The sequence below is a fragment of the Hippocampus guttulatus genome, chromosome 2 (assembly GCF_054856545.1).
Source record: "Hippocampus guttulatus isolate MCC_2025c chromosome 2, RoL_Hgut_1.0, whole genome shotgun sequence".
Taxonomy (NCBI): domain Eukaryota; kingdom Metazoa; phylum Chordata; class Actinopteri; order Syngnathiformes; family Syngnathidae; genus Hippocampus; species Hippocampus guttulatus.
The window spans coordinates 19,143,116-19,169,119 of NC_141262.1; the positions used below are offsets into that span (position 1 = coordinate 19,143,116).

The 26,004-nt window shown below is 42.9% G+C and overlaps 2 protein-coding genes across 5 annotated transcripts; one reads left to right on the plus strand and one right to left on the minus strand.

The window, feature by feature from the left end:
• Positions 1-413: 413 nt before the first annotated feature.
• Positions 414-21,202, minus strand: atg2a (autophagy related 2A). Its single transcript, XM_086100681.1, has 42 exons — positions 21,032-21,202; positions 20,332-20,494; positions 19,833-19,982; positions 19,644-19,746; positions 18,290-18,434; positions 17,313-17,507; positions 16,083-16,182; positions 15,763-15,927; positions 15,458-15,600; positions 15,173-15,251; positions 14,549-14,798; positions 12,654-12,795; positions 12,359-12,457; positions 11,923-12,078; positions 11,573-11,846; positions 11,364-11,436; positions 10,760-10,934; positions 10,532-10,674; positions 10,076-10,197; positions 9,386-9,552; positions 9,172-9,304; positions 8,787-8,971; positions 8,620-8,700; positions 8,247-8,353; positions 7,983-8,075; positions 7,835-7,905; positions 7,215-7,291; positions 6,747-6,917; positions 6,552-6,678; positions 6,235-6,467; positions 5,726-5,955; positions 4,803-4,938; positions 4,276-4,497; positions 4,098-4,199; positions 3,600-3,684; positions 3,359-3,512; positions 3,198-3,267; positions 3,029-3,111; positions 2,638-2,759; positions 2,405-2,559; positions 1,948-2,106; positions 414-1,840 (listed from the first exon to the last, which is right to left on the minus strand). The coding sequence occupies exons 1-42, from the start codon at positions 21,200-21,202 to the stop codon at positions 1,604-1,606; spliced, it is 6,048 nt and encodes a 2,015-aa protein (XP_085956807.1). The 3' UTR covers positions 414-1,603.
• LOC147208806 (protein RD3) lies at positions 21,124-25,970 on the plus strand. 4 transcript variants are annotated; one of them, XM_086100761.1, is made up of 4 exons: positions 21,124-21,256; positions 23,201-23,362; positions 23,558-23,877; positions 24,429-25,970. In XM_086100761.1, the coding sequence occupies exons 3-4, from the start codon at positions 23,558-23,560 to the stop codon at positions 24,814-24,816; spliced, it is 708 nt and encodes a 235-aa protein (XP_085956887.1). In that variant the 5' UTR covers positions 21,124-21,256; positions 23,201-23,362; the 3' UTR covers positions 24,817-25,970. The 4 variants fall into 4 exon arrangements, with proteins under 4 accessions (XP_085956887.1, XP_085956877.1, XP_085956862.1 ...); XM_086100751.1 differs by having other exon boundaries at positions 21,239-21,354; XM_086100736.1 differs by lacking the exon at positions 21,124-21,256 and adding an exon at positions 21,578-22,916.
• Positions 25,971-26,004: the final 34 nt, after the last annotated feature.

Consider the following 26,004-nt stretch of genomic DNA (forward strand, 5'->3'; position numbering starts at 1 on the left):
ATGTTTCCCGGAAACTTTGGCCTGTTTAAGAAAGTTCCGTGTAAAAAAGAAAATTGTAAACTGTACGATACATATATTCTAAAATACATTACATGAATGGGAATATCACTCAACACATCAATTCAGGTGACAAACCGGTAAAAAAGATCAATTAATTCGATTCAAACAAAGACAAAAAATATTTCACATTTCGAGGCAACATTTCATACACTGAACAAAAATATAAAAAGCCACACTTTTCAACTACCATTTTCATGAGCTGATCTCAAACATCCAGCACACAAAAGGCCTATTTCTCTTAAATATTATCCACAAATCTGTCTACATTTGTTCATGAGCACTTGAACTTTGCCGAGAAAATCCATTCACCTCACTAGTGTAGCATATCAAGATGCTGATTTGACAAAATGTAATATATTTTTTAAACAAGTTGTTTTTATTTTTTATATACTCAAGAGTTTTGTACTATACAGGTCATTCATACTGTTGATGTATAGCAAATAGCAATTACAATCATACCCTCATTACAAACCAACCACCCTCACAAACATCCATCAGGCACGCACACAAGCACACGCCCTCTGTCACGCTTTCTCTACCATGCATGCGCATCCACACTCATAGGTACATCATAACAAAAAGATAAAAATGTAAAACTTTTTTTTAACCACAAACACCATATCCTCAGTGGTTACTACATTCACATCCCATCATTGCTTAGTTTAAAAATGAATGAATATAACAAACACTTAATTAAATTGAAAAAAAGATGTAGGAACAACTACAAAAACAGGAAAAGTGTAGACAATGATCCTAACTTGTCTCCAAAACTGTACGAAAAATGAAAGTGTGATGAAAGTGGAAAAACCGCAGGATGACATCATGACACAACCGAGCAAGTCAAATGGTAGTATGGCATGATGTCTGTGAAGTTTAGAACTAGCTTTACAGGCTTCAAGTGTTTCTATTCAGGCAAATTAAAGATGAGCTTTTCAGTTTGCAAGGGTACAGAATTGAGCAAGGCAACACAAGCTTGTATCATATAAAAAAGGGGATATACTGCTCACTTTATGGCACACGATGTTAAAGGAAAAAAAACAAAAAAAAACATAAAGAAAGAAAATGTAGAGGCGACATATAGTGTGTCGGGTTCTCTTGAGTTTTAACTGCCATTTCTCTTCCCTGTGTGCTTTGAAACTGGGCGACTGCTTGAAATGCCACTGAACTAGAATACAAAGGAGAGGACCATGATGGTGATATGTTTGCACCCTAAACCAAACAGTGAGGAGAATGTGACCATGAGCGTAATACTGAGGGGAGGTGAAACTCACAGAGTTCCTGCTGCATACGTCGTCAACCAATGATACAACCCCCACACACACAATAGGCGTCACAGTAGGTGTTAGTCATCACTGTTTTTTTTTCTTTTTTTGCAATTGATCACACACTAACGCTTGTTAGTCCACAGTCATGAATGCAAAAAAAACCATTTGAACCCTGCTCTCACTCCCTCATTTCACACACACACACACACACACACACACACACACACACACACACACACACACACACACACACACACACACACACACACAAAAAGCCATCATTCTTGGCAGTCCTCTGTGCGCCACTTTAAGAAGTCCTCCTTCCTTGCATCCGGTTTGATTTGGTTGCGCATGCCGCCGAGCAGATTGGAGGTGGCTTCCGAGGCCACAATGAGCGGGCGTACCACAGTGGGCGGGATCTGCCGCAGGACGCCGCCCACTGCGCCAGGAAGACCTTTCTGTTCGTGCCCGCGGGACGCTACATCGCAAAGGGTTTGAGCTGTGTCAATCACTCCCTGGAGAGGGAAAAAAACAGATGTCTGTTTAAGAACAAAATTACTAATGAAGTATTTTTAAATATTTGTAACCAAAACGCGCAAGAATACTACAACGCCCTCCTCACCTCTCTGACTGTGTCGTACGCCTTCGCAACGCCCTCTCTGAGGTCGGCGGGCTGGGCGGCGCGGCGCGGCCGACTGGAAGAGGCCCGGCCCTCGGTGATGGCGTAGCGGTTCAAGGGAGGCGTCGGAGACAGGATGTCGTACACCGTCTCGGCGGTGGCCTGCAAAATTGGAGCACACCGTATAGCTGACTTCAAAAGATTTAACTTTATTGATCCCAGAGGCAGAGTGGAAACATATGTGAGATCGTGATATATGGTTCGCGAATGGACATGGTTATACTCGTACACATAAAGGACACAGTGGGGTTAATTTGCCTTGTGACAACCTACAATATAGACAGCATGTGTTGTAGTGGTGAGCGCATCTGCCTTGCAGTCAAGAGGTCCCGTTTTGGAAGCCTTGTGATTGGCTGGCAACCAGTCCCGGTGTACCCAGATGTGTGTGGTGCTCAGATACCTGAATGGCCTGCACCAGCCTGTTGCTCAGCTCTAGTGCCGCCGACGCCGTGGACGTGCCAAAGGAGGCGGCCCCTCTCTGCAGACCTCTGATAATCCGCCCGTCTTTTCTGTACTGTTCGATGGGGAGCCAGAAGAGATCTCTCACCCCGTGGACTGAAGAAAAACAAAACATCAGCAATGAATAAACTGTCAGATGACATGTACAGAACATCATTTGAAATGTGCACTCACACAGCTGGACAACAGAGTGCATGGGGCCGACGCCTCCCAGAATGCCCGGCAGCTGATTCTTCCTGATGTCGGTCAGCCACTCAGTGACGGCATACTGGATCACTTTATCGACACCGAGCAGGCTGGGTGAATGGGGGCAGGCGCATGGAGTTACTGAAGCCGTACGGGAATATTTACATTCTAATCACAATGCATTTGTTCTCGAAATAACATGACTAAAACCCGATTCGCAAAAAAAAAATATATATATATATATATACACTGTGTGTGTGTGTGTGTATGTATATATGTATATATATATATATATATATATATGTATATATATATATATATTTTTTTTTTAACAAAATGACCACTTTCTAATTGTTTAAAATTAACAATTAAAATGTACCCGTGTCGACAGCAGAGCCGCTTCAGCTTCAGCTCAGAACAATTCAACTGAGCCAAACCAATTAGAATCCCTGCAAAGGTTCCCTGTGAAAGCAGAAAATGATTACTGTGAAAATTATTTCAATACTTGGGATGGTCAGCGTAAAAAGTTGAAACTGTGTGTAAAAAACCTGTTCGATGACCACGTGCTTGCCGTGATAGTCCAGCCAGATAGGCACTTCAGAGGTGAACCGAAACTCACTGATAGACACACAAGTAAGAAGCAGCATTACGATGATATCGGTCCTCCGGGTTAAATTTATGTATGGATCTAAAAAGTGCTTGTTAATACCGGAAGTAGATTGGCTGCTCGGAGGAGGAGGTAGAGCCGGCTGAGGAAGAGCTCTGCTCGCTGTGAGTAGTTTCTACGGAAGCTGTGAGATCCAGTCCAAGAGCGCCTCCTGCCTCCGCTTCTTCTGACGCTTTCTGGGAGGCGTCCGCTTTCACTACAGGGACAAATAGCGCACACATAAGACACCTTCATGTAGTCCAGACTGTGGCAAACATTTGTGCACTCGATAGATGGAGTGTACCTTCAGATGCAGGGTCCACAGGCAGGTAGGGGTTCACAGAACAGGCTAGATTGCTGAAAAAGTCCTTCAAGAAGAACAATGCATCCTGGACAGCAGATGGACAAAGCAAAAAGCTAAGATTTGCCAAAATTAAAGGTGGAACCACAATAAAAACATACACAACCCTCAATAAGACATAGACTGCAAAAACTGTTCTCAACAAAACAATGAATCGAGGCAAAAATATCTGCCAAGACAATAGAAACTATTGACTTGGTAAGATTTCATTAAAAAAAAAAATATGGCCGGCAAAAATAAATAGATGAATAGATAAAGCTGTTAAATGTGTATTCATGTGTTGATACAGCTGCCAAAATGCAACAAAAAAAGGCTAATGAAAAACAAAAATCTGATTACAACCCTTGAAACATTGTTTCTTAGAGTCAAATTACCATTTTTCCCCAGAGTTAAATGTGGATAAAAGTGTTCATACAGAAACTAGTTTGCCTGAAGCGGTACCTGGTCAATGTTAAGTCTAAGTGGCAGCAAGCTGACTCGAAGGCAACACTCTGGACCACCAAGACCGGACTCAGGACATACTTGCAGGGCCTTTACTGTCAACTAATCCAAAGCAAAAAATATATATATTTCAATGCCATATTGGAGATGAAGACTTTTGAGAGGTAATGCAACTCACCATGTTGGAATGGGCTCTTCTGGGCATGCTCTCGCTCGTGTAGAGGTACAGGAACTTGTTGATTTGCGAGGAGGCCAGGCGATCGCGGACCTCCAGCTCCTGGACGATGAAAACCTGCCTGGAAATGGGCTGCTCCCCTGCCGGACCGACCCCAACGAACGCAGAGGCTTCGCCGCCGTGTCCCGCCACTGCCACCGGGTAGGACTCGTGCTGGAAAGACACCTGAGGACCGGAAACCATACCGATGATGGATGTCAGGTTACTTCGGCTGGATTTCACATTGCATGTAAAAGTGGCTCATTTCGATTTGATGTCTATATTGGATTTTTCTTTGTTTTTTGTTTCCTGGTACAGTGATTGATTCTGACATTACGCTGGCACAGATTTCAATTGCACCACTTGAGAGCAAAAAATCTGAACGGTGTTGCTTTTTGGCACGATAAACTTGCATTCTTTATTATCTTCCTTAAGGTATTTCAAGCGAATGTCTATAATGATCCAAAAACATTTGGATGTGCAATACACACCTTTGTAAGTTGTATCTCCATGAGGAGGCCGTGCTGACGGCCGCTGCCTCCAGCCCATCTCCAAGAGTTCTGAGGACGAGAGGAACCGGCGGAGCGAGATGGCGAGCTTCGGGCACCAGACGGGATGGAACGACCTCTGGTGGTAGAAGGAGGGTAATGAAATTCATCTAATGATAAATAGAAAGATCCAAGATCATTGGTGTGTGTGTGATCATTTTTGGTGTTGTTCAAATTATGTTTACATTTATTTTAAATAAGTCTACAGCTACTTAATATTTTTAGAATATAGTATTCTATAAATTATCCCATTGATAAATCGGCTACATTGATTTTGAGATGGGAGTGTCGGCGCATAGTGCTGATTTGTATTTGGAACTGAGTGTTGGCACTTGCAATTGAAGCAGATCTAAATGAGAATTGAATCAATCTCTGTATTCCTCAATGGACACTATAGATTCTTGTTTCTTAGCTTGTAGCAGACGTGTGACATCATGCATGCTGAAATCATGACCTCTCTGAACCACTGGTTAGTGATTTGGTTCTCTCCTCTTCCATCTATAACCGCTTCAAACAACAAGGAATAGCTGCACGAGAAAAATAAAGATGTATTATACTGTACTGTAAAAACATTACAAAATGTCCATGTGGGGTGCAGATATTTTTGTCCACTTTGGGTCACCAGCCTCACGGTCTGCACTGAAGTATCTGTGACTTTGAATGTGTGCCTTTAAAAGATCGGGTTTAGCCTGATGAATGACATGTAAATCAGTGAGGACATCCGTTGTGGCCTTTGTAGCTCGTATACAAATGTATAAAGTCTTGCTTTCTTTTGATATTTTTTTTCTATTTGTGGAAAAAAATGGGGATTTTTTTTTTCTGGACAAACAGAAATTTCCACAACATTACCTACCTACCTATCTTACCTGTTTCCATGCTGGCTGTGGATAGATGAGGGCTTAACATCAAAGTCCTTGCCACCATAGAGATGCCACACCACGGAGATCTCCCGCAGCACCACTCGGCTTTGAGGCACAGGGAAGCGGCTCGGAGCGCGGAGCAGGTCGGCACTTCCTCGCGGCCGGGAGAAGTGGCTGTCCTTCACGTGGATGGGACCCTCGACCAACACAGTGACCACGGGCTCTCCGTCCCTGGGCTGCAGGGGTGACACCAATGACTTCGCTGTTTTGTCTCTATAAACAACTATGGATTTGCAATGTGTATGAATAGTGCTATGCAAAAAAAAAAACTTGCCTTGATTTAGATTCTTGAAGTTTGCCAAAAGGGCATAATTTGGTCACTTTTGACAAAGCAATCATCAAAATTAGGTATAACTACGAACTGTAGTGGTTGGTGGAAATGTGGCAAAAGATAGTACAGTTCTAAAATGAGTTCATATTCAAAATGTAGACACATAATTTCCTCAGAGACTCACAGCAATGCCCATGCCAGGAGCCTCCAGGATGCAGAAGTCATCGTTGTCAGTGGAGCCCTCTGAACTTTCTTCTTCTATCATCATGTCGGCCTGCGCTTCGGTTGCCATCGCGACCTGACCGTCGTCGAACTCTGAGTGCTCCTCCTCCTCCAGCACGGAAAGGTCGTGCCTGGAGCCCTCGCCGGGGAACAGGTAGACCGAGACGGGAGAGCCTCTTGGCATGGAGGGGGAGCCTGCGTGAAACACACACAATGCCGAGGGGGGTCCATCAGCATCTGTATGCTAAACAGTGATTTCGTAATATGTCTGTGGAGAACCTGGATCTATCCTCTCTTCCTGGTGGCTCTTGTCTGTGTCTATTAAGGCATCAGTCAGATCACACTGGTTGATCTCAGCGGTTTCAGCAGCAGGGCAGGGCAGCACAGACGCGGGGCTCTCAGAGAACTAGACAAAATAACATCACGTAGGTTTACTTCATATCTTCTGCTGTCAGCTAAACAACCAAGCCTTACTGGTAGCTTCTGGCCGGCTATTTCCGTGGGTGAGGTGTGTCGAGGCGGCGGATGAAGGTCGCCCTGTGAGACGAGGTACTGCAGCATGTTAACCAGGGCGGCGCACGAATCGGCACAAGCGTGGACATGGACGACGTTGTTGGAGCAGCGTAGCTCAAACAGAGGCTGGGCCTGGAAAAGAGTGGATGTTAGGAGTGGGGAGTAGCATCTTCACCGACTGTCATTGGTCCAAAGATGAAGCAGTCTGTGTCATTGGTTTATCATGCTTTATCTTGGTCTCCATTTGCAGTTTTTTAAATGATACATGATTTACTGTAAACTATTTTGCAAACCCCTGTAAATTATTTAGCAAATCTATTGCTAATAGGCTATTCATTCTGTGATCTAATTTGCAGCCAGATGACTATGTGTGTGTGTGGGGGGGGGGGGGGGGTAAACAAAATGTGCCTTCATTTGAGAGGTGCTCACCAGTTTGCCTGTGTTGCTGCCTTTCCACGTTGTGATAGCGAGCTCCAGCAGGTCAATGTCCAGAACACAAATATAGTCTGTGTGACACAAAAAGAATTTTGCTTCAATGTCAAGTGTCCTTAAGTGCAGAATTTTTAGTCCATGTCTTGTATTTGATTCCATTGCACGATGCAACTGTACACAACGCTGTGGCCGTTGGGTATACAGTGCATCCAGAAAGTCTTCCCTGTTCCTCCTTTTTTCACATTGTGACAGTCTTTTCCAAAATTGATTAAATTATTTTTTTCCTTCAAATTATTCGCACAACTCCTGTAATGACAAGATAACAGAGTTTTTTTTTTTGGGGGGGGCAATTTTTGCTAATAGAAAACTGACAAAAACCTACCAAGATTTTTTGTAAATTACTTGTGATTTTTTTTAACACATTTGCAACAAATACTAAAAACCTTTTCAATGTTGTCACTATGAAGGGTTGTGTGTTGAATTTTGAGAGTTTTTTTTTTTAATTCCATCTTGGAATGAGGCTGTAACACTACAACATTAATAAATAAATAAATAAATAAAGAAGAGCTCCGCGAATACTTTGAAGCTGCACTATGTGTGTGCATTATGTGACGCACCTCTCCTCAGGTCCACAACTTTGCTATCACATTTGTCAGAGAGGTAGAGGGCGGAGTCATCCAGGATGAATCTAAATGAGATGAGAAATGAAAACTTCACAAGTTTGAACTGTGATGTGAAATTCAGCCAACAGAGGCTATGGTTTACCTGAGGTGGAAGGTGGCTGTGTCTACAATGATATTACTGGACAAAGAGAAGGACTCTGCTGTGAGCAACATTCGCAGCGGCATATACAGCGGCCTGGCAGACCAAGGGCAACAACATGGCAGCCGTGTTAAAAGACTTGAACAGGAGAGTGCGATTGGTTTAAGACGGGATTTAAACTGCAGGTCCAAGTGTACAAATCCAATACAGTTCATCGTGGGGAAATACGCATCAGGATTTTAGCCCAGTAAAAAAGTTAGTGTTTACCTGTAGTCAACTGCACATGTAGCCAGGTGTGTATGGAGGACAGTGATAACAGCGGGTGGGGTGTATCCAAGAATCGGGTCGTCGATGACATCGAGAAAATCAACCAACTGGAACACAAAAAAAAATAATAATAATTCAGAGCTAAACATTTTCACATCCTTTTTCAACTGATATCCTGATAAGCTGTCCACTATAGTAACCGCTGTCCCTGATAGGGTTAATTAAAATAGCCCTTCCACACGTTTTAATAACATTGAAAGTTATCGAGCGAAAACTTCAGGATATAGCCGGAGCGCAACAGGTGAAGTGGTTATAGCCAGAAATTACTTGATACATGGCCATGGTTTTAATGGTCCACTTCAACAAGGGTTACCTGCTCGTGCCAGCTGTTGTTGGTCTGCGTCACGTGATGCCGCATGGTGGCGCCTTGAAGTCGAAGGGCGACAAGGAATTCCTAGCAGGAGACAAAGCGACGCTCATTTGATTTCAGCACTCCTGATAAATGGGTGATGATAGTTATCGTGTGCCAAGAGGACGCACCTTGACCTTCCTCTGTGCATCCAGAGTGATTTTAATGGCTGTGGACAACATCTGTGGATCCGCCTCCCTGCCGCTTACACTGCTGACTCCCACCTCGGTGGGGTAGATGGTTGGGTCCAAGTACTTTGGAGAAGCGAAGTTGGGCATTTCTATCCGTGGCGGAATAGCCGTGTCTTTGACTACAGCTACAAAAAAAAAAAAAAAAGCAAGTGGAATTTGTGTTCATGCCACTTTGAATAACACTTCATTAGGGTTGTGGGTAAGTTGCTGTGAACTTTTTAATGCACAATGCCTGTGGCATTTAGGCATACACATGGTCATTAAGTTGGATTAATGTTAAAATAATCAGGGAATCTTTGGGGGGGGTGATAAAATGTGCGCATACCTTTATGGTACAGCTCCACTCGTTGACTCTCCAGACACAAAAAACTGAGATTTGGGTCATTCTGGTGCTGTGCTACACTGAACATCTTCCCTCCTTGCAAGTCAAGCACAATTTCTCCATGACTCTGGTCCTCCTGTGTTGATTTCAGCAATTTAGCGACGTTTAGTGAAGTACTTTGTTTCCTGTGATAAAACATTTTTGCCACCCGACTTACCTTCTTGTCTGTCCTGGCTTGAAGGCGGCCTTTCCCAATGACGACTGTGAGGGAGAGGAGGCTGAGGTTGTGGTTGGGGTTAGGGTTGGGCTGCAGCGCCGACTTTGTCCTTCCCGATGGTTCATTGGCCAAGTAGAACTGAGGCTCATCCTCCTCCGAGTCAGAGTCTTTTAACACCGGAAGTAGGAAACAGGAGAATGCACATATTTGTACCTAAAGTTATGGCCGTGCAATACATGTTTCACTGTAATATATTCTCAAATATAGTACAGTCAAACCTCGTTACAAACACCTCAAGGGACATAACAAATCTGTATGTTATAACGGTAGTTCAATGTAACCATTTCTAATAAAATGGCCGCCAACTTCGATGTATAATACAGTATGAAAATGTATAGAGGTAAAAACATGAACATGTAATAACGGTAGAAACATGTCAATAACAAATACGTGTCTACAGTATGAAGAAAAACATGATTTTATGAGGCATGAAACAAATAACAGTGGCGTTCCTACTTCAAATCTGAAAATATTCAGTCAGCAAATGTTACCTGTGGTGTACATTTTGTTCATAAGCAAGGTCGCGGCGGGTGTTAGCTTCAGGACTTTGAAATGGGAACGTTAGAGGGGTGAAAACATGGCAAACGGGGTAACGTCGAGATTCGACTGTTTATACCAAATATATCTCACCGAGTCGAAAAGCCGACTTGCAGAGTTGGAACTCGTCGTGGTGTTGGTGACTGTGCGTGGGGCTGTGGGCTGAGGAGGGGGCAGGGGGAGGCGGCTCCCACATCAACAGGTCATTATTGATCCTGCACAAAGAGGGTTAGTTTTACTAATGATGGTAGCAAGAACAACATGGAAAAAAAAGTCAAGAACCTGGAATGCAATGTTTTAGCGCAGAAACAAATTTTTGTCATAGGCTACATTGCTGTTATAGTTTTCCTCGGGGGGCTGTTATGACTGTGAATACCATGTCAATGTATAATCGCCTCATCATGATTATTACATACACAATTGCCCCTATGTGTGATTATTATAAAATATAAAGTGATGTAAAAATTCTCTTTGCATTTGTATTAGACTTAAAATGTTTCAGATCATCAAGTTGTGTTTCAGCAGACGATGGATATGACCACCCACTACCTGTTGTAGATGCTTTGGAAAGCTTGCTTGCTGGGTAGAAGGATGTAGGCCAATGGAAAACAAATATCCACAGCACACTGAGACTGAGCCACACACTGGGCCTGAAACTGACTCATCTCCTCGGGATCGGCGGGAATCACCATCTACAGAATCCGCAGGGAAGGAGCCAGTCAGGGAGTGTGTCAGATGGGAATGTTTGACAGGTAAGTTCACGGAGGGTTGACGCACCTCCTCCGTCTCAAACATGGTGCGATTGGAGGAGAACGGGGAGCTGGTTTTGTCATTGAGTTCACAGTGGCTTTCAAAGAAGGCAGCCCCCAGATCTCGGGCGAGGCCCAGGTTCAAGCTGCCCAGACCCGCCGCCGGTCCTTGCATCTCACCTCCCCGCACTCGTACTGATAGCCTAGCAGATGGGCATTTCAAGTGGAGAATCAATAACATGATTTGATCAACAAGAATGACTGGAAAACTGTAAAATGGGGTTTTCTGTGTGACTAAGGGGTTGGACGGCTTCGGGCACTAATGTGATGAAAGTCGAGTCCATGTTTGCTTTGCAATAATCAATATACACCAAATGTACACATCAGTGACAAATATCCTCTTGCTCGATGTGCTTGCCGCTGTAACAGCCAACTGATATTTGCACACTTGGCCAAAGAGTGAAACCTAACTCCGTTCTGGCACTGAGGAGGGCTTACCTAACAGGTGAGAGCACAGTAGATGCCGCGCTTCCTTTTTACCAAACAGCACGATATGTGGCAAATGTTTGTAATAACCAACCCCTAGTGTAAAACATTATTCACTCTGTAAAGCGGTGATGATGACCACTCACCTGGGCAGAGAGTCTTGGCTCTTCTTCACTCTGATGCAGGGGAAGGAGCCTCCATCCCAGCCCTCGTATGACCCTGAAAAAATAAAATAAAATAAAAATAAAATAAGCTGGCGTATGGGTAGGTGTACTGTACCTCATGTTGTGGCCAGTGATTGCAGCGGAAGTTAAGCGACTGATGAATAAATCTACAAGGTCAAGCGTGCTCTCACCATGCAGGTCAGTAAAGGAGGCTTCCAGCAGCTGGGTGAGGCAGGGGGCTGAGAGCTGAGCCTGGTTGGGCTGCCCGCTCTGGAGGTCCGGCGCTTCCTGGTGCCTGAGCTCCAGCTCGGTCAGCTCCAACACCAGCGTCTCCTCCCTCACCGCCTTCTGGCTCACGGGCTGACGCTCAGAGGGGGGCCGCAGGTCTGGAATGGGGATGCGAAGTCGGAGGACAGCGTGCGGGGCGAGGAGGGAGAAGGAGGAGTACAGCTCACTGCTCTGCGTCTGAAAGAAGACAACAAAATGAAGTGAAAAAAGGATTTTGATCGCACAGGCGGAATCAACGCGAGTCTGATCCCACCTGGAGGTTGTCGGGAGCAGCTGGCTCTGCGGGACAACAGCTGAAGGCGTTGTTCAGGTTCCTCAGCCGACTGAGGATGCCCAGGTCCAACTCGGTGCCGAGATCTTCCAACTCCACGCGCACCACGCTGTCACGTCGAACCACCCGCTGTTTACCCTGCGATCATTTACAAGAAAACCATGCTGCAACATTTCCTATATTGTAAATGTACTTAGCCAGGATGAGATATGGGCCTGTTTAGCTGAAGACCAAACTTTTATGCTGCTGTATGAATGGCAACAGGTAGGTACACAGGTTAATCGTAACTACTGCTATCAGGAGGAGGAGTATTTAATTGTTCAGCCTGTCACTATGCGTCGCTGGCATCGATATGTGAACGAAGATACATCATGATAATATGGTTGAAAATGATTGTCGTCGTGCGGTGTCTGAATACCTTCCTCAGGTGCTTCTCGGTGAGGCTGTAGTGCAGCTGGGCACACGGTCTGGCGGCAACTCCCACTGTGAACGTGTTGGCTTTCTGGAACTGGAGCAACTACAAAAGAGGTGTACCAAAATGTCTATTTCAGCTTCATTCTTGCCATAAATTTAGGACTCGATTCTGACAATATTACTACTTTATTGATGCAGCATCGACTCGACTTTTTCCACTAAACGGAACTTGCTATCCGGCGTACCTGCGAAATGAACACTTTGGCCCGGTGTAGTGTTGTTATTGAATATTCTTTTACCTCGCTGTACTGAGGCTTGCTGTTCTCCCAGAGGCACTCCAGCATTTCTAGTCTGCTGAAGGAGACGTCAGAGGTCACCGCTCGACTGTGGCGTCTCCCGCTGCGCATCTCACAGGAAACCTGCACCGCTGCCCCCGTCACTCTGAAGGGAGACGGACAGTTCAGACCATGGCAAACGCCGAGATGCTTCGACAGTGTTCACAACGGGAGATACGTTCCAAACCCATCCGTAATAAGTGAAAAGCAAAACCATACAAAGACCATTAAAAAAAACTATTATTTATATCAAGTACATGTTGTTCGCATAGCGGCAATGTTTTTTCCATTGCTATTAAATTGCCAGTTATTACTTAAATTACCACTATTACTTTCTGTGTAATGCTGCTTCTTTCACTTATTGACAGATTCTGTTTTTTTCAACTTTCCAACCAAGGTTAAAAGGAAGACTCCGACTCGCTATAGCCGCGCACATTTTGCACGTCATGTCTGGTGGAGAAAATTTGCTCACAGCTCGCAGGTTTGCGTCTGTGTGTCTTGGTCGGAAACGGGCCGCGGACCGGTACCGGGCCTCGGCCTGGTTGGGGACCACTGATTTATATAGTTTGAATCCTCTCGAATTCTTCATACACGTTAAATTCGAATATATACATTTTAAACACACACACACACACATTTGTAACCTTAAAATGTGAAGCCAACACACCATATGCGCTCTGAATATCCTAAAACGGGAGAAAGGCTGTAATTCTCAAAAGTGGTACGCGGGCTCCCTCTAGTGGTATGTAAAAAAGATCATTGTCGAATTATATTTTAAACTTTGTTACAAAGTTCACATGTTTTTAATGTAGTGCGATGAGTCGAAAAATTGTGATTAATGTTTTGGAACTGTTTGTTTTCAAGCATTTATTTAGATAACATTCTTACTAACATTTATGGCCAATAAATTGTTATTGCATAGTTGTTTCAAGTTTTGGGTTTTTTTTGCTACATTTAATCCCAGTGCTATTATTCAATCTACATAAGGTTACAGTATTTTACAATACTATTAAATATACTTTTTTAGGAATAAATTCTCTGTCTTGATTTTGATGAACGCTTGTACTTGTTCAATATGTTTTAGGTGATACTTGTAAAAAAAAATAAAAAATTGAGAACCATTAGCCTAAAGTGAAACCGGAACGACAGCATTCTCTCTCGGCTCACTACCAGAAGCCTTCGAACTCTTGGGGAACATCATAGCAATTAAAACAAACCTAAAAGTGTTCTATCCAAGAACGTGTGATGTTACCAGTAGCCAATCAGAGCCCAAGAGAATAAAAATCCCACAAAGCCAGTTAATTGTTTCCTATTTTCTACAAATTGACATTTTATTGCATTTCAATCAATATTTTAAATGCTGTACAGTACAGTGGACCCCCACATACTTGCGGTTTGGCACCCACGGATTCAGATTTTTTGTTTTTAATATATATATACAGTACATGTGTATATATATACATATATATATATATATATATATATATATATACATACATACATACACACACACACACACATGCACACGCGCGCGCACGCACACATGACTCTTTTGGGTGGAAATCTCACAGTGAATGTTTCTTAGCATTTTTTTTTAATTATTATTTTTATTTATTTTATCTCCAGTGCAGATTTTTGCTATTCACGGGTTGGCTCGTTTCCTATTCCCCTCGAATAGTCACTGTCCTATTCATATTTATATGAATGCAAAAAAGTGTATTTAAAAAAAAAATAATAATAAAAAAGCAATTGCCATAAGCCGTTATATACTCTAAGTAGAATTATCCCACAAAATATTCAGGGCAGTGGTGTGTGATCATGGGTTGAAGTGCATTATGGATGCGTTCATGTTTTCCTACCTGAGGTGCGAGTGAGGGCAAGCCTTGGCAAACCCGCCTCTCAGGTGGTGGAAGTCTCTATCACTGAACATGCTGTCCTTAAAAGAGGCGAGTTCTTGGAAGAACACCTGGGACATCTGAGACAATGAGGAGACGCCTTCCATCTTGGAGGGCGGGTCCTCCTGCAGCATGGTTAGGGTGAGGCCGCCCAGAGTCAGACGCAGCAAGACGTCGGGCTTCAGCTGTTCCGCGTCGCCACTTTGAGTGCGACCTACACAGGGGTTTGGACAGTGGGGACATGATGTTAAAGTGCAAAAAATGGAACACGTCGCACCCATTGAGAAGGGAAAAAATAAGTACAAATGTTGCTGTTCTTAGGTAACATATTCTGAGTATTTATTTTTGTAACAACTATTTACTTTTATTCCACATACATTTTAAACTACATTTCTGCACTTTCTACTCCTCACAGTCTCTGTATTTAGTTGTATTTTTTTTACCCCCACGGATGACAAAACCACATCCAATCGGCAATTTTGCTTTTTCCAAGGTCTTTTTTTTTTTAAGTATCTTTACTTCTACTTCAGTACAAAGTGGGAGTACAGTACTTTTGCCACCTCTGGTGCTCAGTGCAGATAACATTACCTCTGATGCGATGACTGGCCTGTGGGAGACTGGAGAGACAACCCACGACTGGGTAACGTCTGGGACAGCTCATGAGCCCCTAGGATGAGAAAAACAACTGGCTTTTATTTCAGAACAATTTTCCAATTTCTGAATCTAAATGTTGAGCTTAAGTCTTGTCTCTGTCAACAGTTACACTACGATGTGAACACCACGAACGAGCCCACTGCTTTGCTGTTTTTCGAGAGAGTGGATATCTCCTTTGCGGTGTCGCATTTTGGCACCCAACCCCCACATGAACTGTACCTGTGTGGCCAGTGCTCCAGGCTGAGTGAGACTGGCCAGACTGTGCGTGGAAGAGTCCATATCGCTGTCTGACAGCTCACTGCCCGAGCGCACCGACGTCACACTGCTGCTCATCCCCGTGGGGCCCATGGAATAGAACATTTCTGCAAAGACACAAAACTCAAGACGTGACGAAGCCGCAACGCTATTCTGCAGTAGGAAACTTATCAGTTCGACTGACCAATAATTTGCACATGGCTTACTGCCACCTCTGCCTATTAATCAAGCTGTGAGTACACAGTATGTGAGCATTTGCTGTGCCGCACCTCCGTTTTCCAGAGTGGTGACATAAGGCTCCAGGTCGCACTCGGCATCCCAGTCCCTGCCTCTGGGACTGGTGCCCAACTGCTTACTGAGGTCTTCTTCGATCATACGCAGGTCATCCGAGTCTAGTGGGCGGCTGCGCGTGCCACCAAGTTTGGTCTCGGACTCTAGAGGGAAAGTGAGGCAGATGAAATGCGTGCAATTTGAGCGTGGTGGTTGCATCTGTTGTCAGCGTAAACACAGACATGTTGATCATGTGTCACTTAAAACAAACAAGAAATATTTTTTTTTAAAAAGAAAGAAAGAAAAAATCTCCCCATACCTGTTTCTATGCAAAGAGCTGCCAGCAGGTCTGTCAGATGTGTGATCTGAGCCGGGGACAACAGCATGTGGACACAGCCCACCTTCCCATCCAATTCAAACTGGTCACCAGACACGACACAAGTTAATGTGCGGAGGGAAACGACATCGTGTATTAGCCAATGTCAGTGATTCCCAACCACTGGGGTAAATCATCCAATGTGAGTCATTGTGAATAAATTGAGACATGATCATCATTATTTCAGTGTCAGTAGTTTTTGTGACATTTGAGTCACTGAGAACTACAGTGGGCTACCTCCATTTTTGCCATTTTGCATGGCAGGACTGTGACTCCACTGCATTAATGATTCAGGAAAAGTACTGAATACAACTATACACTGCCCCCTTTGTTCAAAATTTAAACTTAAACATTAATTTGAACGATACGCCTCTGTTGATTTCTTCACTAAACTTATAATGACAAAAATTAGCTTACGCTAGTTAGCAGTGGCTCATTTTTGATTGGTGGTGTACTTTGAGATTTCTCTAATGTAAGATATGTATGTGCCTAAGCTCAATAAAGGTTGGGAAGCAATGTTCCCTCTAATTTTCTATGTGTCTAAGCATTCGGACAAACTCCCTATACAACGGTGAGCAAAATTTGATATGTAGACGGCGACCAAACCAGTATCACAACTGTCCAAAACCTGAGGTCGTAGGTTACGTGATGTAGGTATGGTACAAAAAAATAAAATAAAAATCAAACCACCTACATATCATAATACAACATGTCATTGAATACAGATCTGTGACACAAATAAAAATTGGCCTTTGTTTGTTACTTTTCAGCGAACATGCCATTCAGTCTCAATGCAATCTGTATAAATCTAGTCCCACAATGTCCACTCATAAATAATAAAAAACATGTAATTTAATAAAACACAAAAGTTTCTAGTCACCTGACAACTGAAACGCACGAGAAACCCTCATTTGTCGGGGCTAGTAAACTATACCCATGTTTTGACTTCCTGAATGGAGTGGTCCTTGTGTCGCCTGCAGCATCGCGTCAGTGGTGAATGCATTTGTGTCAATGTATATTTCAAATTATAGTAGAACTGAGTTTGCACCATTGGTTGAGCAACTGAAACTGTAACGGAAGTGGGAATGGTGTGGTGTCCTGTTTGTGAATTAAGATGGGGTTGAAATGAACGAATGACTGTAGAAATATAATGTGTGTGTGTGTTATGCGCACCTTTGGTCCGGGCAGCATGTCGTTCTGCTTAAGCTTGACTGTGGTCTCGATGAAACCGGAGCAGCTACCGATGAGGAGGGGCTGTGACGGGGGAACCTTCAGGGGCTTCCCCTTGTCTTCCACCTGCTCTTCGTCATCACTTTCCTCCTCCTCTGCCTCGCTGGCAGTGGCTGACTTTTTCTCCTCAGGCACCTCCTGGTGGTGGGATGACACAGCATTCAGTGAAGGATTGTTTCCAATGCTAGGGTTCCGCAAGAACTTCTAACAATTTTTTTTAAACAATTGTCGAATAAAAAATATATCAAGAATTAGCTTGCGCAACACTTTATGAAGTTTTAAAGCAAATATAATGCACTGGACGCGCAGTCCAATTCTACGTTCTGTTCCAATGGCAATGGAATGTATTGCTGGTCTGTAAACCTTGCTACACGAACGCAGTGGTAAAATCATAATTACACTTGTAGATATTTTTATGAAAAACACAATAGAAATCTGAATTATAGAAGCTGCAAATCTCTCTTTTTTTAATCTTTTGGAAAATTATTCCCCCCCCCCCCAAAATCTACATTCATAAAAAAAATCTACATTTTTCTGTGCTTTTTCGCGCTTCAAGTTTTAACAGAAATTAACTTTTTGGTTTCAGCGATAACTTTTTTTGATTAGTTAAGCTGCGCTCCAACCTCCAGAAGAAGAGTCAAGTAAGAGCCGCCTTATACGCCACTAACACAAGCCTCTTTTTCTCTCTTTTTTTCCCAATGTCGCCTCAGGGGTTCCACCCAGTCCTAACTTCTCAATCATCAATAAAAAGCAATACAATGAAAACCAGTAATCATGGCGGTAACTAAGCGCGCCTTCTTGTGCCTTGTGACCACCCATTCTTACGCCGCCCGGCAAATTTATTGAATGGGTGCTATTGGTAACCGAGAATCTCAAGACCACTGCACACTGAAGTCTGGAGCAAGGACGATATCTGTTACCTGCTCCGTGCCCATGCTGTCATAGAGGAGCTGAACAGCGCTCAGCTGGAGGATCTTGTGCAGGAAGGCGGGCGGCTGGTGGATGTCGACAGGCACGGCAGTCTGGTTGGATGGGTCGCGCACCGCCTCGTCAAAGTACTCCAACCTGGAAAAGATCAAGAAAACCATAGATCTCTCGTGACTGATTCTGTATTCATACAGGGAGCCCTAAGGACTTTCTTAACATGCCAGAACCACAAAAAAAAAACCTCAAGAGAGTCCAAGAAGGGCTTGTTCAAATATATTCATTAGCATAGCATTTTAGTTATTCAAGACACACAATAAGACATTGTCAGTTCAAACACAGGAATGTTAGACTAACACAGTGTGTGGTCATTGAGGGTAATAGTGTATTTATTTATCAGTCAAAAGCCATAGTTAAGCCATACACTGTGGCGACATTCCACCTTTGAACACTGTCTCACAAATACTCTCTCAGGTTGGACTGTTAAATGTTTTACCACACACGTGGAGTGGCCGAGCAAACAACAAGCGGCAGCCATAAATGTACGCAACGCATAAAAAAAAAAAGATAAACTTGTTAAGGGTGCAGCAGCCTTGTTTCTTTGACGATTCCTCATTTGAATTTGTGTGCTACATTCCAATTGCGTTTAACATGTCCCTTCACTGAGCAACAACGGACAGCGGCCGCGACATTGAAAAAGCATGTGTGACTTCAAATGACATAACACAGATGTGCTTTTGTTCAAGATAATCTTCACAGCAACAGAAAAAGAAAAATCTGTGAAGGGAACTTTCATCTTCTGAAGTGATGGTTACATTTTTAATTTTTTGGTTCACATTCCTTAAACACAGAAATATACTTTTCAGAATGCAAATTCCTTCCTGATTTAGACATTAAAAATAATGTTGATCGCTTCTCACGCATTGTTGAAATTTTGTGAGATGGTGAATTTGAGGGGTTTGTTACCCAAAGGTTGTAATTGGCAAAATTAAACAAAATGAAACAACAACATACTGTAGCTCTATTCCACTGTGTGTATGGCAAATCTTATTAATACACACTTTTTGAACTGAACTTCTCAAATAATATTCTACCACAATATTCTCATTTCTTGAGCTGCCCCTCTATATGCCACACCTCACTGTAAAGCAGTAGAACCACGTGATCTCTTTCAGCTAAATCAGTAAAGAAACGCAATGATGAACATCCAAATTGTATCAAAAGAAAACCAATATGGCATTTGTAAACCTGTACATGTCAATTAACGAATATTTAAAAACAAGCTTCACATAATTTTGACATTAAGAAGGAAGAAGGAAATCCATCAAACAACATATGAGAGCAGTTTACCGTTTGATGTGCACCTCTAAGGCAATGCCTGTTTCCAGGTCCAGGGGCTGGTGCTCAATGCGTACGATGGTGTCCAGGAGAGTGACTTTAATACGACGAAGGACTGCAAAGACACACAAACAAAAAAGATGAGCAGTCGCGTGTGTTAGGACAGGGGCGGTATTTAAAGCTTCCTCAGTTGAAACCCACCCGTCTCTATGGTTTGTGCAAACATCTCCAGTCCTTCGAGCGGAGCTGGCGGCTCCTCGGATGTCTCCGGGGGGTCCTTCAGGCACTCCTGGGCCAGCTGCATGCTGGAGGTCATGCTGGATGACCAGCTTTGTGAGTCCCAGCTGCCACCTGCGTACAACGCCACCATGATCCAACATTAGGTACAACTGCACAATCAGAAGTGCTACACAGTAAATCAGTGAATATAACATAATATAATATAGTATAATATAATAAAATATAATATCATGTAATACAAGACAAACAGACAGACACCCCACATCTCTGACAAGGGTGTTACACCTGCCATCACGTCAAAGCCAAAGGGTAAGAAGAGCTGCATTGTGCAGGCATCACGTTGTTGATCCTTGTGGTATTGTGACAAAAGCATTCCACAGATGGGTTACTCATACAGCTGGTTGCTATTTTAAATTGTGGAAAAACATGCATTGGTCATTTTGGACTGAAGCCGACTCACCGATACGGTACTTGGGCCTGCATGTTATCTGGAGACCAGACACTTCCAAGGTGCAGTGGTCGGTGAGCAGAGCTTGCCAGGGGATGGTCACTGTGATGCTGCTCACAAAGCCGTCCACTATCTCCAGGGGAGCACCAAGGTTCTCCAGAAGCCCGTTGACTGCCTGAGATGAGAAACATGTGACATATTCAGTGATACACACAAATGTAAAGACATGCTGACTCATCATTCCCATAAAAAAATTGTGACTATGGCTATGGATAGCTTGGTTAGGAGTTTGTGAATTTGTTTGGTTTTGGAAAAAGAAACACGACTGCTATTCCAAACCATGCTAGGCACAACAGCTAGAGCAGTAACAAAGCGCTTTGCAGATACAGTACACCAGTCTCACCTATAGAGCATTTGTGTTGCCATTTTGTATAAAAATCGATATTGATTATCAGTGATAGATAGACAGACTTCTATGGCTTTCGCGTTGCCACGTTGTGTAGAAATCAATCTAAATAGACAAGGTAGACGAAAAGAGTGATGAGCATTTCCCACAAGTGGGTTTCCTCGAAGAGAGCGTGACGGTGGATATAGTTGTTGTTGAACCAGTGGCGGAGGCGTTGCGAAACATTCAAGTCAGAGTGGGTGAAACAAAACACACACTCACGAAACACACCGTGATGGTGACTGGCCACCTTTCCGAAAAACTCACCCACACATCGAGGTTGATCTCCTTGATGACCCCGCTGCCATTGTATAGGTCCAAGCCCAGTTGGTCCAAGCTCAGGCGCTCCTGCAAAAAGTGGCCGAGGTAGTGCTGGAGGAGGTACCGACAGGCCCGCTTCTTGATGGAGCCCGACCAGGGGAAGAGCCAGCGAGACATAGGCCCAGCGAGAGCGGGGGAGAGGGAGCGAGAAGAGGCGGCGCAGGAGAACAAGTACGACCGCAGTCCTCGGGAAACTGCATAACAGGCGAACGCGAGAGGGAGCAGAAGCAAGAATGAGCCACAGCTAGCTGCTGGGTGCTAAGGAAGGGGTAAACCGTAACTCCACTTCTCCCAGGCTCGACATAAAAACTCCAGGGGAGGGAAAAAAAAGATATCCTTTGTGCGCGACGAGACTTCCCCCGTGACTACGACTCGCTGGTTAGGCCACCGGTCTGTCGCCGTGTCGGCTCATGTTTTCGACGCGTTTGGGGTCGCAATGGAGCGACAGGTCTTGGTGGTTGGTGTCTTTCTCTTGGTTTCAGGGGTTGTTTATTGTTATCATACGCCAACTGACGGTATGGCGAAGACGTTTCGTCATCGTGACGCAACCCGGAAATGGGAAGCGTAAACAAATCTGCGACGCCATTTTTGTAAGGGCATTTCAAAAGTAAAACTTTATTTTGCATGAAGGATAACAATCACAACTCTTTTGAAATTGGAAATACTGTAAATTGATAATTACTGTATGTAAACAACTAAATATACCAAATTGAATAATGTAAGGATTATTCTCCCTGTTCTGGGGAGTACAACCACAAACTCATACAGTTATACAACTTGAGACCTCCAGGAGGCTGCTGGTGGAATAGCAGGTGGCTAAAATCAGGTCAGGAGTTTGTTTTTTAAAAAGTACTGTGCATGTTAATAAGAAAATGGAAACTAATATTTTCACTTTTTATTATTGTTACATTATTATGATGATTTTATTATTACATTTATGTTCAAACCTTATTGTGTATGGCACTTTGTTACAGCTGCAGTTGTATTTCCCCCCTGCAAGTATAAATAATTTGAAATCTGAAATTTTACCCCCCAAAAAAGATTAAGGTCTTTTAAAGCATTAAAAAATATATTTTTTTACAAAATGTTGTTCTTTTCCTGTACATTCTTTTTATAATTTCAGTAAACTACTTTTTTTTATATTTTTTACAATGCTTTTGAATGTCCTAAATTATTTTGATTGTAAATGCTTTCAAATGGTTTTTTTATGTGAATTTTGTGAAACATGTTTAGTTACCTTGTTTATGAATATATAAATAAAGCTCCCTTGCCTTTTAAGTGTTCTGGAAATAAGGTTGAGTGGAGCACAGGGCGTAGTGATTATTGAGATTCAGAAAAGTTTATCCAACATAAATAAAAAATGAAAAGTTAAGTCGGGTCATAAATAAGTACTAAGGGTGTGGTAGTGGTGGAATCTATACATTGATATACACAATAGATATACGTTATTGCATTGATAAATCCTCATTACATGTATTGTTTTAATTACACTACAATAATACAGTACAGAATAAAATACCCTATTGTGTTTTCTGCAGCATATAAAGCATGTCTGCCTTACAATTTTGAGGTTTAATGAGATTTTAACCATCATGACACACCTTCAATAGTATTCCAGATAGGCTGTGGATTGCAGTGTAATCTGGGATTTGGTGACTCAGTGCTGAGTGGTGTGAAACGCCAGGGGACGACCCAGACGCTACACCATATAGTCGAACCCGGTGCTTGTGTGTGAGTGTGTGTGTGAGGGATCATTACATAAGAGTCTACCAATTTTGTGTGGAACATGTAGAAGACAAGATTTTCCAAATCTGCAGGTTGGCCCCATTAGGTGATTTGTCATGAATGTCTGGTGTGTTCTTTATCATTCAGTTTCTGATATGATATTTTGACAATAAATAATGTATTACAGAAAGTTGGGTTCCACCAAGAGAGGAACCACCCTGCTCTGTTTTGTTTTTATACTGTAGAAGAATGCTGATTTCTTTTCAGTCGGACAAATAGATTGTGAATAGAGAGTGAACTCCTCCAAAAGTGTGTTCTCACTCATCCAAAACCTCAACTGTGTGCGTGCGGCACGCCTAAGCTCATCTCATCCACTCTTTCTCCCACCAGGATTACTATTCTGTCCATTGTCAATCCCCAAACTCGCACACTGATAGCAGGAGCGAGTCAGTCGGGCCAAGGAGCTTCATGGAAGCCTGCAGGCCATCGTGCAACTAGTGAGTGGAGCTGTCAGGAACGCTGTGTTGGGATTGGCAGGTTGGTAAATGCGAGGTAAGAGGAGGCCAATGAATTATTCTTCTATTTTACAGTCTCCTCCATTCGTCTTTTTAGAATGCTGTACAATGCAACTTTCCAATAGCAAAGGCTATCTCTCTTTCTTTCTCTCTGTGAGCGAGAGAGAGAGAGATCCACACACATATAGACATGAAAAGACTGAAAATTCTTCCCCTGAAACATCTTTTGCAGATGTTTCCTTGGTCAGCCATCTTCTCCTTAGAACCCAAAGTGCCAGGCCATCGCACCAGTGAAGAACTGGTCACCAACACACTGATGCTGGAGCTGGGCGCCATGGTGAAGCGCACTGAGCGCATCTGCTTGGAACGGGCCGCCGAGTTCCAGCGTCGACGACGTAGCAGCAGTTGCAGTTCGTCTGCAGCGGCGGACTACAGTTGGTTGGCCAGCGCACCCAACCCGCAACCTTACCAGTTGGCGCCCAATGACCTGCTAGACTTGCAGGACCTCTGTGCCAAGGTGCCACCCTCACAGTGCGGTCCCGTCATTGTCAGGTGAGAGATAGAGGCCAACGGTATTCGCTAGTTGCTGGTGATTGGGACAGAGCCCTGTCGTGAAAAGAAAAAAATAAATAATTTGAGTACTTTGTGCTTCCCGAAAAATGTTTGTAATTCCCTTTCTAACTCATTTATGTTTATGTTGACGGAACGATTATTTTATGACTGATTAAAAAAAATTAATTCAGAGATGGCTTTATGTGTCACGTAATGTATTTTTGATGTAGATTAAAAAAGTCACTGCACATCAGATTAATCGGTTATTGGAATTCTACTCTGCCAAATAGCCTAAAAAAATAATATCGGTTGGACCCTTATTAAAATGTTTCAACTCCTCACCCATCTTATCAGTACAGCACTAACTTTAGTCTTTATATGCAGATGATAAAGAATATATGACCACGAGTACTGTTATATTGTGAGTCGACAATTTATCGTTTGTCTTTAATGTGTTGTTGATTAAAGGGTTAAAGCACCGCAAGACTGATGCTAATTAGTATTAGCATAAAGCTAACAGACGAAAAGGCTGAACAATTTCCTTATTTCAGGTTCAGGAGGCTGGTGTCCAAGATGGAGCCGGAGGTCTACGAGGTCCCGCGTCTGTTTCGCTCGGCGCTGCACGACTGCCTGGAAGAAAACACAAGAGGAGGAGAAGAAGGAGTGCAACACAATATGCTGATGAAGCAGCAGCGCAGCAAGAGCCTCTCCTTTGTCACATTCCGCAGCAAATTCCGAACGGGCTACTTCTCAATGGGGAGCGGCCCGAGGGGCTCCAGGGCCGACCTGCAGCATCAGGTGGATTGGTCAGATGAGGAGCGGGAGGAAGAAGATGACGGAGAGGAACGGGAGGAAGAGGCCATCAGGGCTCGCGCCAGGAAAGGGAGGAGCAGGAGCATGCCGGACATCGCACCTTTGGAACAAAGTGCGGAAGGATGAGGATGATGCAGTTGATGAAGATGGAAGGGTGCTATAGGATGGAGAAGAAAGGATCTAACATAAAGTAGGCAGGGTAGGGTCAGAGTATTGTAAACGCATGAGGGTACGTTGGACTCTCGACATTTGTGAAGAAATAGATTTGCAAAGATTTAAGTAAACTTTTCCAGATGATCTTGGGGCTGACTGAATCTGCCCTCATTTCTTCTCTAACACATTGGGGTTTTCATAATGATATAATAATAATAATATATGTAATTCAGTAAAGTATTTTGTCATATTTATTAATTTAAATGACAACACATGGTGAAATCTGTATTTTGCAAGCTTTCACATGTCCAACAAAAATGAAAATATCTGAAAACCTGATATAAAAGAAAAAAGCAAAGACTTAAAAAATAAAAATCAGCATCAAAAATAGATTTAGAGACACAGAAAGCCATTTCTGATTCAAAGGTAATTTTGCAATTTCTTTTTCCAATTGACCAGCCTTGGCGTTAATCAGTAGCCAAGTATAGCTCTTGAATTTCAAAAAGGTTGGTGACCCTTGGTTTCGTCAGTTAAACAGCTGTTTGTTTTAATTTGTTACATTTAAATGAATAAACGGTACCGAAGATATATGGAGAAATAAAGAATAAAAAACATATGTATATACAGTATACAGTACTGATATAAAATACAAAATATCCAAGATAAATTATAATACACGACTCAATCACGTACCTTATGTTAAATTTAAAATAACCTAACTGCAATACTATATGCCGGTATATAGTAAAATGGATGACATATACACAATGCGACACTGTGTATACAATAACATTTTAGAACAAATGTAAATACAATGACTCATAATACACATTTATAACATTCAGTATCTAAGACAATTTTAATAGCTACGTCTGATTAAAAAAACAACTCAAAAACCACTTCATTAGGTACACAGTACTGTTACAACAAATGCAATAATACCAAAACAAATTATTTTGTATGAGAATGTACCAATGTTGTGGCCCGCAAATGTTTTTTAAAATAGAAACACAGGATGACATTTTGCTGTGTACTATGAGTAACATTGCCTGCAATTCAGTGTCATCACTTCTGTGTGAATAAATCAGCTTTTTGTTACCAATTGAATAAAAACGTTTCATATTTGACTGGTGAGTTTTATGACCAATGAAATGACACACG